Source organism: Ceratina calcarata, unplaced genomic scaffold, assembly GCF_001652005.2.
Source record: "Ceratina calcarata isolate Rehan_Ccalc_2016 unplaced genomic scaffold, ASM165200v1 scaffold147.2, whole genome shotgun sequence".
Lineage (NCBI taxonomy): Eukaryota > Metazoa > Arthropoda > Insecta > Hymenoptera > Apidae > Ceratina > Ceratina calcarata.
Window position 1 is genome coordinate 388,991 of NW_017135881.1, and position 12,677 is coordinate 401,667.

A 12,677-nucleotide genomic window follows, 5' to 3' on the forward strand; every position below is an offset into this window, starting at 1 on the left:
CTACAAGAAAGGTCTGATACAATTTTTCCGTATGTCCAACAGTTTGGGAGTTATTGGCCAAAAACGAAAATTTGGAAGAAATTGAAGGGGTACCCCTTGGAAAAATCTCGGAAAAATCGAAAAAAAATTTTTTGTTGTTTATTATTAGCAATGTTCTTCCGACGTCTAATTTCTTTTTAAAAAATGCGTTTCTAAAATGCATAAACTTTTGGGATTGACTGTATAGCCAATACATCCTTAAGTCCGTCTTACGATAATTTGGAGGCGATCGATCACTTTGTCAAAGAATCAACAAGTATACCGTTTACACGTGACTGGCTGCCAGGTCTTCTTCTATTCCGTGCTGCTAACACCCGGGGTGTGTTTCACCACGGCGTAGCGTGGCGTTCCGCCCCTAAACACGGACACTTCTCGCGAATATCGATATATCACGCGCCGCGGTAACGGCCTGACGTTTCCTGTCATCGCTTTAACGGAGCACCCACTCGGATTAAGTGTTCCCCCGCTTTCGGCGAACGAGTTGCACTCTTCGACCGGTCAATAACGAAACTACTATTCCACGATGCGACGGGACGGGACCCGCTACTGTAAGGGACGGCCTGTTTCCCACTCGCCTTCGGCATTCGCTTTGCCGTCGACGTTGAATCAATCGAAACTCCTACCCTCGTGATCGACGGTTTACTGGAATCCTTTGTAAACAGATTCTTAAGCATTGGAGATAAGATAACTTTCTTTGATCATTTAATCAAATATTACATATTTTCATTTGCTTATTCGCATTCGTAGAACGCCGCGTTCAGTTACGCATTTTAGAATGTAAACTTATAAATTGGGATCTACATACGAGTACGCATGCAACGATGGTACGCAACGAAGATATGATAAAAGTCGCAGGCGAACATACGAGCTGACCCCGTACCGATCTAAAGTTAGACGAAGGTCTAAGGTTTAAGATAGGACGTCTATCCAGGACAGAAGGGTAGTCGAGGAGGGTGTCTAGGTTATTTACCGACTAACTGCTAACAGCTAACCGTTCCTCGAACGGTTCTAACTCACGCGCAACGACCGAGAATATGTCCCGAGTGTCCGGACCTTCGTCTTATTGCGGCGAGACCGTCTTGAATGAGTTATCCGGCCCAAACCATGCCCGGGCTCAAATTAATCATACCTTACGTTCGGACTCAACAAATATTCATAGTGCCGGCGTTAAATCCGCAACGGTGTTTAACTAAACGCTATCGACTTCCCGAACGAAACGTTTCTCGATAAAGATCAACTGAGGGAAAAGTGTACCAAGTGAGGGAGAACAGTAATTAATAAACATTCTTCGGATCTCCTCTTCTCAAGCTGCATACCGGTCCGCGTTTGATTTACGCGGACTACGTAGGAATGCTAATTAAATCGTAGCTAAAATTTCTGTTGAAACTTTCGACGAATTTCCCTCACTCTGGCTGCGCGAATGTAACTGTAAAAATGCTAATTCCCAGCACTGATCGTCGGAATACCGGGGGAACGGTCGAACGAGATTCATCACCGAGAATCTCCTCTGCCGAAACCTGTTCTTGAAACGTCGTAATTTCGTCCCCTCGGATAAAGGGGGAGAAAGGATCGCGGCAAAAACGCAAAGAAGCGAAGACGGAGACGGAGTCCGACTGGGACGAATCGGTGAACCGAATGGAACCAGGGGGGGTAGGGTGGCTCGTTTCAACTGGCGTTATCTTGCCGCAAAACATTAATAATAAAAGTTTTCGCTCATTGTTCCGCGGCGTCGCGCTAAACGGCAAGCGAACGATCGTGAAGAGGGTGAACGGTGGGGTGGCGGCGGAGGAGTAACGTAGGCGGAGACGCGGTTATAACACAGGCAGCGCTGGCGGAACGCGCGTTTTGTCTTTGTCATGAATGCTCTCCCTTATCTTCCACGAGTCCATCACCGGAGACCGGTTTTGTCCTGACTGGGTTCTGTCCTGCGTTAGGTTCTGTCTGCGAATTGTAAGGAGACAGGAAACTGGACACCGAACGAAACGTCTGGACCGAACGGCCGGTTGGGAAATATTTCGAAACGTCGATCAGCCGCGAAACAAGGGTCGTGAGTTATACGATGGGGCTCTCGGTCCATGGCAAGTGTCCTGTATCTCTTTGTTCGCCTTTTCATTCCACATACGCGTCCCACTCCCTCCGACGGGTCTCACTCTGACGCCACGTTCCGCCGATGATTTTGGACGTCCGACATTTTGACGACGCAGCGGCAGTGATTCGTCTTCTTCACCGTCTTAGCTAGACCGATCGAAGTTTGGCTCGTTCGGTGGTAAAATATCGCGCCATTGTGTAGCGGTGTCGGAGCATGCGAATCGATGCCTCTCGATCACCGGACTACATCTCTCGGCTGACCACAGTTCCCTGGCTCTCACTCGCTTTCGGTAAAGGGATACGATGTAAATCAGTCTAACGCCCGGCCGCATGCACTGACCGCACATTAAGTAGCCTTGACCACTCGAGATGGAAGCAAGCTAATCTCACAGTCGGACTACGAGCTAGGGTCCTTCGTTCCGCAACGGAACACGCCGCACCTGCACGAGCCTGATAAAGTATTCACCCAATTGGCTCGTTTCGGATAATTACTCCGATAAACTCAAGTGGGAAAATGGATATCCATGCAAAAATATTCGACCTCTACGAAAGATATTTCTATATCCGAAGAAACTGAATAGATTCTATAAAATATGCGATTTTATATTCAGCGGGGATTATAACTGACAAAGCGCGTTAAAATTATTTATAGTATAATCTATTCAGGTTCGTTTTAGCTCGGGCAATTAAATTAAACCTTCGGACAATTCTCTTATATTATATGCTATTTACGAGCATCCGAGCACGGAAATAACTCGCGAAGTTCGATTCAAACGAAATCGTCTTTGCAACGGGAAACGGTATTCGCGTTCAGCTCGTGTCAATGTCTCGGACGAGAATTGTTGAGCACGTAGGTAACATATATACGTGGAAGGAGGACACCGATCGATCGTTAAGTTCGTGCCGGGCTGCCGGGGACACTTACAAATTAGCCAATCAAGTTCTAATCCCAGTACGATTTACCCCAATCAGCCCGCATCCCGCCGCAAATACTTTAATCCGTCCATTAATCCTGCGAGATAAAAGTTTCCGAAGTAGTTACGGCCCCTTTGTCGTCGGCATCGGCTACGTATCGGCTCGCGAACCATTCGGTTACAGCCGATTCCCGAGCGATAAGGACCGTTTCCTATCTCCGTAATTAGCGTTCACTGAACGCCTATCAATCGTTGACCAGAAAGGAAAAACAGGAAACGAAACAGAAGCCAGTGTAATACCGATGAGGATCTGGTTTCGATACAAATTTTATAAGTACGTAACTGTCAGGTACAAAAAAGATCCTATGCAATTTTCTTATAAATCCACTAATTAAGAAATATTTTACGATGGACGAAATAATTAGCCGATTACTCCTGAAATATTCGAGATAGAAGAAAATTGTATACGACATTTCTTGTAGGTAACAGCAGTACCTACAACTTTTATTTGAACCATTTTTCGAAATTCCGAGAAAACTTTTTTTTTTATTTTTCCGAGATTTCGTATGCTCTTCAGATTTTGCGAAATTTTTGTTTATTGCAAATAGCTGCTCACTTGTTGTCGCAAGCGAAAAATGTTTGAAACAAAAATTGTAGATACTGCGAAAATCTACAAGTTTCGCATGCAACATTTTTTTCTACCGTTGATAGTTAACGACTAATTTACAATAAACTGTTTTATCATTTTTTGTTAATTATTTGTAAACTATTGACGCTAGTGAAACATGTTTCATACAAAAATTGTAGCTCTAGTTAGCAGCTATAAATAAGGTCCTATATCTCCCCATAGGTTCAATGGTTTAGAAGTATTTGAAGGAAAGGAAATTTTTGGCGAAAAGTTAACTGTTTCGGTAAGGGCAACAGTTGAATTATGTCAATGCCAATACAGTGCCGATTAATGATACTTAACTCGTTAAATACTGATCTTAGAAGATAAATACATAGAATTTCTTGTACATACGTGTATGAATTAATGCGATAGGTTTTTTTAAAAAATGCGTTTAAGGAAAACAGGATGAAAACAATTCACTTAAAAACTCCAACGAGGAGAAACTTCTCCATTTGACTGGGATACGTATCCGCGGCGGTATAATCCCGATGTATTTAAGCGGACAGCGGGATTGAAATCCAAAAAAAAAAGTAAAGAAGGATCGTGGGGATTCGCGGTGGAGTGAGCGGAGAGGTGTGAGCGTCGCTTAAATTTATGCTCGGCATCCTAGCGGTCGCCCCCGGGCAATTTTTTTTCAACTTCAACCTCGGGCGATTCTCTACTCCCATCCCCTCTCGCCGTCACCCCTTTCACTCTCTCTCTCTCTCTCTCTCTCTTCTCCGGTGGCCATATACAGAATGCTGGACAAACAACAATAAATACATTTTCCCAGGCGGGGAGGCAAACCCGGTGAGGGGTGGAACTTCCATACGAGCACGTACGGGCATAGCTTAGCGTAATCTGACTGCACACCACCCCATTTCAGCCACCAACCCTCCGCGCCGCGACGAACGCAAACCCCCGTTACCTCTGGCCCCCTTACACTCCAAAAGACTGCGGTCACCCTCTCGTGCCGGAGGAGAGGAATAACGGTGGACGGGGGTGGTGGAGATGTTGAGATACCAAAAAGGAGAGACAAGTTAGAAACAAGGGGCAGGAAGAAACGGGACGGAAGAAAGAAACGAGGTAGGCAACGACGCGAGGGTGGAAAGAGAGAGTAGGTGGCATCGCCACCTGACGAAAGAATGTCGCGACCTGACTAGAATTTCATTAACCGCGGTCTGCCCAAAGGTACGGCCTGGGAAATATGAAGAGAAAAAGAGTGGAGACACCGTGGACGCGTTTATCGGCGCGAAAGAACTTGTTAAACAGACCGTTTGTCCGTTACGTCGTTTCCGTCGTCGTTAAACGGTCCCTAAACGAAAATTATCCGGAACGATGATTGCCTCGACCGGTTTCACATTTTCCAATGCGCTCGAAGAACTCTTGGCGTCATTGGTTCGGTACTTACACAATATAATGACTCACTTCGCGAAAGCCAAAGGTAAACGTTCTGCCGCTTTGTTAGCAATGAATCAAATGTTTGGTCAGTATAATGAGCAGATGAAACAATTTGAGTATCCGGATTATGACTTGGGAACCTTTTGAGGTAGAACGTATGCAGTTTAGCCGGCTCTTTATTTCGTTTTATTAAATCCCAAGCGGTTTGGACGATTTCACGTGACTGTGGGATGTTTTTCGTTGGTCGTGTAAAAGTTCAAGCGGCGTTCTCAGCCGGCGCGGCGGTGCCTTCGGTCGACACCGACCGTTCGGAATGCTAATGCGTGATTACTGCGCCGGCCGCGGTCGTAATACGTGAACTTTTTGTGCGACTCACGTGTGGCGCGGTCCGCTTAAAACATCCCTTAAATTACCCCCATTAGCAGGGGTTGAATGCCGGGTAAACGAGGATTTCACTGGCGTTGTTACGCGAGATTTATTCCGTAGGAAATATTCCTTTCGCCCGTTAAATTACATCGTTACGGACCAGCCTTCACCTACTGTGGACACTCAAGAGTAAACTTAAACACGCATGTAAATCGACTGACCGTCAACGATGCATAAAATAAGGATAAAAGCCTGTGAGACGATTTCAGTAACCAATTTCTAATTTTAAGTCTAAAGATCAAGACAGGAACGCTAGGCGAGACAAACTGAATCCAATTTGGGTCTAGCAGTTAGATTTCTTCATCTTCGCGGAATAAGATAGGTAACAGTGGCACGTGTCCGCTGAAAGGTAGATACGCGGTAAAGGGGAATATTCAGGACGATTTACAGAATTTAAACAGTCTCTGGGGATAAGGCGGTAGCATGGCAGGTCGGATTAGCAGGCTGCCGCCGTCGAAATAATTCCCCCTCTTGGCCTTCGCCTGGGCACCCCCTTTCAACCTCCGGGGGTTGGTTACGTCCTTCCTGCGGGATAAAACAAAACAGCCAGCGGAGTATATTAATGCTTGGCTTAATGTGGCTCGCCTAATTAATGGACCGACTCACCGGATGCCCCTGCTCTCGTCCTAAAAGTAAAAGATAACGCTTCCGCGGGAGCATTATTAAAGACAAAAGCGTCCGGTCGCGGGCCAGAAAGCCGGCCGGGAATTTTTCCAGTCGGGATCCGTTCCTCTTAGGAGCGGGCGAGAATCAAAGGTGAAACGGCGGTTTTGCGCAATGCATGCGCCGCGATGTTCACGCGCGCGTGAAGAAAACACGGAAAATTTTATTTTTCAACCAAGGAAACTGCAGGGGTGGTACGCTGGGAGTGTCACGGATGCTGCGAGGGCGGAGCCTTGAGAACTGCATCGAGACTGCCCAGTTACGTCGATAAATAGAGACACCGCATTTCCACGCTTTTCCTTCTAAGAAAAGCTTTATCAGCCGTCTTTATCATCGCCATCTCCTTCCCAGATCTCGTTCATTTTAAATGAGCATTTAATCCCGAGATACACGGCGTCCGACGAAACACAAAGCAAACGAACTGCACCTCTTTAAAACAAATAGACGGTTTCAATCACGATTGGATAAATGGCAGTAATTATGTAATTGAAATGAATCGACGCCGTTGAACGAAGTCAGAGAAACGACGGTGTTTCAATGGATAAGTGGTATCTGAGGCGGGCACAGATTACGTGGAAGTAATTTAATTACATTCAGGAAGATGGGTAACCAAGAAGATGTACCGATTGGAGGACATGTTGGCGGACGTCGAACATGTACGAGAGATAATCGAATTATCGTCGCTTTGAGGAGCAACGTCCGTGGATGATCTGATCACGTACCTGATGAACAGATCGCCAGCGATGCGCGCAGCTTCCGAAGGGAAAGCTCTCTCTCTCGTTATGGACCCTTCGCGATTGCGTTCCAACGAACCGTTACCACTGTGCTCCGTTGGCTTTTCGTCAACGGCAACTTCTAACCGAGTAATTAAAGCCACGAGCCGAGGCACGAAAAACCGCTGGCCGCATTAGAACTCTTCCACATGACGATTCGCGAAGTAGCGGCTCAATCGAAGTCACTATATCGCGATTCGTCACTGAAAATTTCCTGATTAGTCACATACGTAATTACAGTTTTTTCAATAATCAAGGCTAATGTATAATAAGAAATGAAATCGGAACTCTTGCTGTTTGGATTACACAGTTAATAGAAGATATTTTATCTACACCGACGAATCGTTCGAGATCGACTTTATTTATCGCGATATTTGGCAACGCGTTTTGTCGTCCGTCAGGTGGAAAGCTACGAAAATTGCGGAACAAAATGGAAATTGAGCGACCCCATGGGGTTGGCGAAGGTTTTCGAGGTTCGTCGCCGGTATTCAAGCTGGCCCCCGCAGGAATCTCTGCGGTCGAATTCCGGTATGCCTAAGCTGAAAATACTTTTGTTATAATATGTAGGATAAGCGTTTCGCGTTTCGAGTATCAAAGGAACCGCAATACGACGTTATAACCCTTTTTGTCCTAGGCTATGTGCAATGGGAACTGGGTACTCAAATTGAAATCACATAATCGGTTAGACGTATTGAATTCCATACGCGGTATCGGTGATAAACAATTCGCATCTCTAATACTTTCCGTCGGGCATATTAACGGTGTCTTTAATTAAACTGTAATAGCAACGAAATATATTAACTGGCATAAATTCGGAACCAGAAATTCGATCGTTAGCCGATTATTATGTGGGGAAGTTAGCGTGTATTCGAATTTAATAGTTTGCATAATTTACCTGGCTAGTTGGTTATTCCATTAATCACTGCACTCATAGGAGTGTTCGCATAATAATTGTACCATTATTTATATCATATTCGATGTATCGATAACCGACCGCAGCACGCAATGAATTCAATACGATTAATTAACTCGCCCCGATATAGCTATCGAATTTGAGGCGACGCCTCGCCACGTTTTCGAAACAAGAAAGGACTGTTATTTGACCACTAACCACCCTGCTAACAATAAATTCTGTTATTAGAAATCTCGTATGGTCTAACAGGGATCGGAAATTAATATCGTTTCGACGGGAGCCAGAACTTGTCCCGAACACACGGGGTTTCTAATATTCCAGTCTTTAATAATTAACGTATCAAAGGCACGGTGGTTATTAATATTTGCTTCGGAGTCTCAACCGCATAGAAGATATTAACGTCCATGTAATATTGTGTCCAGGCTAAGAGAAGAGGACATATTGAAACCGCACAAACTTTGCTCATAGCATCCGCGGGTACTCGTAAATACACGTATACAAGCTGGCTCGAACTGAACGTTTCGCTGGACTGAATCTAAGTTCATCGTAAAAGGACAAAAAGAATTGCAGCGCGTTTTTCTAACTTCAATTACGTATAAATCAATAAACTATACACGAAAAGAGATGAGAACTGTTACGTCAAATACTGTTAGTTATATGTTTGCACTTTGTTATATGATTCATTTGCCGGCTATGATATTCTCACATTCCGACGAACGCAAACGATCTGACGAAAATGTAGAATGATAGAAAGCAAACACTGGCTCGATTAAATAAACGTTAAACTCCGAAATTTTGTTTAAGCGGGCAGCAGCGGATTGTGCACACGGATATACGTCTTCGGACGAAAACAATTAATGTTTATCGCTCGGCATGCAGCAGCAGCAGCAGCCGTCGTTCGGGGGTTGGTTGTTTCAGAACCGTTTCCGGTTAAACGTGCAATAAGTGGTGGGAAGAGAGGGTCAAACTAATTCGAATCTAAACTCTGACCGCATCGCGCGAGAAAGAGGCGACAGAGGACGGTGGGATTGAGAGAAGGTCCACCCCCGCAAAACGGGGATGGACACAGATGGCACTAACCGCGTGCCGTTAAATTCTGAACCTGTAACTCTAATTGCTCATAGACGAGCCGACTCGAGGTTCTAGTCGGCCAGATGCCGTCGAAACTTGCTAAAACCACGAAAACGCGATTATTCATCGTCTCGATTCGATGCGTTCGAGACGCGATAATGTACCGCGGTTAATCCAGAGCTGATAGAACCCGAAATTAATTGTTCGATTACGGTCGAAATAATCATCGCTCGATTGAATTAATTCGCCGTGTTATTGTTATTCGTTTCACCCGTTTGTTTGTATAATTACTGTCGACGATCAACCGAGGTTTTGTTGTGTTACAGAGGATCAGGGGTGACGTACAATGGATGTGGCCAAAACCGAGCCAAACAAGAACGGACCCGTGCAACGAGAATGCGGAGGATGCGGCGGAGTGATCACGGAAAGGTGAACAGCTTTATCGGCTTCTGAGGCCGCGTTTAAAGGAGCTAGAAACAACTGACAAAAATTATTTTCCTCAAATCGAAGGTACTTCCTAAGCGTATTGGACTCGTTTTGGCACGAGGACTGCTTGAAGTGCACCAGTTGCCAGTGCAGACTCGTCGACGTCGGCCTGTCGCTCTTCACGAGGTCCAATCTCATACTTTGCAAGAAGGACTATTTGAAGTAAGTTTTAACGCGAGTCACGAAAATATCGCGAAACCATCAAATTGTAATTCCATTTCGCTCGGGGCGCTTTTCATATTTCATTATACTCTGGTGCACCGGCACCAGGACGTCAATAAGTCGCGAAGAGGGAACGAGGAGACGCTTGTGCACACTTGACGCAGCTAACGGACGCAACAAATCGAATTTTACAGATAACTTTCCCTTATTGAATACATCCACATCCTGTATAAACAGGCGAGGGCAAATAAACCGTGTTGAGATTACAAAGCCCCGGGGGAACATGCGCAGGTGGCGCGCGTCTGTAAAGAGCCCACTCGCTATCGAACCTCCGTGGTCTTTATTAATAGCCCAATATTTGAGGATGGCATATTCCTGGTCCTCGTCGGTTTATTGCTTCTCGTTCTACACGAACCAAAAGTCTATGTACCACTCGAATGTCGTCGAACGACGTAATAGTGTACTGGGGAGAAGAAGCAATGGCAATATCGTCGGAAAACATTCAACGCTCTTGTCATGGTAAAATTAGTTAACACGGTTTTCGCTCCTTTGTTTGCGCAGACTATTCGGACACACTGGCCACTGCGCTGCCTGCAATAAGAGCATTCCAGCCTTCGAGATGGTAATGAGGGCAAGGACGAACGTCTATCATTTGGAATGTTTCGCCTGTCAACAGTGTAATTACAGGTAAGATATCTGACGACTTATTAACGCCGAATACAATATTTCAATATTTGAGATAAAAGATGCGTCGCTTAAAATAATACGTCGAAAGACGGTGGAAAATTTTCAAGGGATCTTCGCTCGTCGAAGTATGGGCATAGTTTCTGAGGCACGATATTATTTTATTAAATATAGCGAGGGATGGTAATTAAACATTCACACCCGGGGGTGGCGGGAAAGTCGCTCGGTTTCTGGGAAGTATTCGTCGTGGCAGCTCATCCGTATAACAATTTAATTCGAGCCAACCCGACCGTGTGCCCGCGGGGTGGAGGCTCGCGCTAAACTTCTGCAGTACTTCGCAACACTTCGCTTACTTATTCACAACAACCAAGTTAAGCTCGGGGCTCGTTCGAGTCTGTGTTTAAATCGAGACACCTCGGTGAATCCAGCGGATGAAGATAATCGGCGCAAGAATCGAGAAGCCGCGATTTAGAGCCCCGTACTTTCTCACCGGACTCGTGCAATAAATTCCAGTTAATTACAGCTTGTCGCCTCTTCTGCTCTCTTTTCCACGATATCATAAATCGACGACAAATATAATTTATTTAATAATTGCCAGTTGATCATTTGCTTACTCATTTTCTACGCAGAATACGTACGTACCTACGTACAGCATTTTTGAAATAGCAAACCGGTGCTTGTAGGTTTTACGAAAAATGTATCCATTATACCCATAAGGGAGATTCTCCCGCGAAATTCCCATCCCGTGACGAGCGTAATTGACGCGAGGGCGATGGCAGCGGAGCGTTGAGACTTCCGCGGAAGAGAGGAGATCCGAGTGGAAAGTCGAGAGTTTAGCGAACTATGCGAGCGACGTGTAGATGCCTGGAGGTGTACGTCAGATGCAAATCACGCTGACTAATTTCCCGGAAAACTAACGGATCCCGGTTGGGCTCTGAATATCAGCGAGAGACGTTTCATGCGTAGCCACGTTCCGATAATCCGAAATTAGCGAATTAATTAATTTCACTGTCGGAATTATTCGCGGGATATTCGACGGCGAACGCCGTCAAGCCGTGTCCGCAATCAACGCATCGATCGGTTTCAAAAGTATTATAACATCGGGCGTAGGTTCATTTCGTTCCTGTTCGATCACGTTAAAGTTTCGAAACAGGTTGACGGCATTTTCGTCTGGTTAATGTCAGACTGCGGCATTTCCCTGACCTTTCTCCCGTCTCGGCGAACGCTTCCGTCTCGGGTTAACGTTGTTTCCGGCCGATATCCACGTATCGCGCGTCTGGTTCGGATACAAATGAGGTACACGAGAGCAGGGAAGGTTCGTGCGATCACCGTCCGGATTAATCGGCCCACGAGCGAGTTACACGTTCCTTACTGAATGTAAAATATGATTCACCATTAAAAATAGAATTTTTTTACCGTGTAAGCGAGTCGTATCGCGAGCGCGGGTCGTTGAATAAAAAAGTGTAAAAAAGAAAAGGCTGGCTACGGCGCGGTGCGCCGGGAAGGTTGAGCCAGCACGGCGCGACGACGCGGTTCGACCGGGCCAGCACGTGACTATCGAGCGCGAACCCGATTACTACTTAAAGATACGTCGAAAGTATACTTTCTTACGTGGTCGAAGGTAACGTGCAACCCTTAAGGCGAACCATTGGTCAGGGGTCGAAGCGGTTGACCGTAGGTGAAGCGGAAACGGATGTGGCCGTTAGGTCACGCGATCTCCCACGAGCCGAGCATAAAACACCTGAGTTGTTTAATCATACGCTCCTAAGCCGAGTCGTACATCGTAAACTCGTAAGGGTAAACCACCTCCTACTCCTGTTCCTCTCTCGCTCACGGGTCCTTCTCTCAACCGAGATGTACGCTCTGATAAAAGAACTCCGTTTATCCATTAACAGGTATGTTCCATTGAGTTTACGGTATCAGTAGTACGGTAAAAGTAGCCGATACGCACTTGTCAAGAGCAGCAACGAACGAGGTGATCGTTATTTTTTTATGGTTTATAACGAAACGCCGCGACGTATAAGATTCTTCTTGCCTGTACAGCTAGTAACAACGAACTTGAGCCAGCTACGTGCATGTGTTAGTTTCCCCTAGGGAGACAAAATTCAAAACGAGCTGGCTCAATTTCTTTGTTACTAACAGTACAAGGAAATATAATTCATCTTATCGATAAAAAGATATTTATATCTGTATTTGAGAAACTTCGTCCATATTGAGTTGAATCCTCTCCCAAACAAGTGACATTACATTCCCATGGACGATCGCCACACAGTTTGAAACGCAACTGGCTCTGTCGACTTACAATCGAATCGACGAAACCGGAGCTTCGTCTTTTGTCTACGAAAGTACAGCGTAGGCATTGTCAGGACCGACTTACGACTCCTCCCTCGTAGGACTATAGTCCATTG

General features: G+C 45.6%; 2 protein-coding genes across 5 annotated transcripts in view; one reads left to right on the top strand and one right to left on the bottom strand.

Annotated features, from left to right (window-relative positions):
• Positions 1 to 12,677, bottom strand: part of LOC113465186 (uncharacterized) — a 116,450-nt gene that overhangs the window by 65,828 nt on the left and 37,945 nt on the right. The gene's annotated exons all lie outside the window — the stretch shown is intronic.
• The window catches only part of LOC108631863 (LIM domain only protein 3), a 63,456-nt gene that overhangs the window by 26,902 nt on the left and 23,877 nt on the right, over positions 1 to 12,677 (top strand). For both annotated transcript variants that reach the window (XM_018036059.2, XM_018036068.2), the window contains exons 2-4: positions 9,264 to 9,366; positions 9,448 to 9,585; positions 10,147 to 10,272. In XM_018036059.2, the coding sequence (XP_017891548.1) occupies positions 9,284 to 9,366; positions 9,448 to 9,585; positions 10,147 to 10,272 (347 nt within the window). In that variant the 5' untranslated portion in view covers positions 9,264 to 9,283. The remainder of the gene's footprint in view (positions 1 to 9,263; positions 9,367 to 9,447; positions 9,586 to 10,146; positions 10,273 to 12,677) is intronic.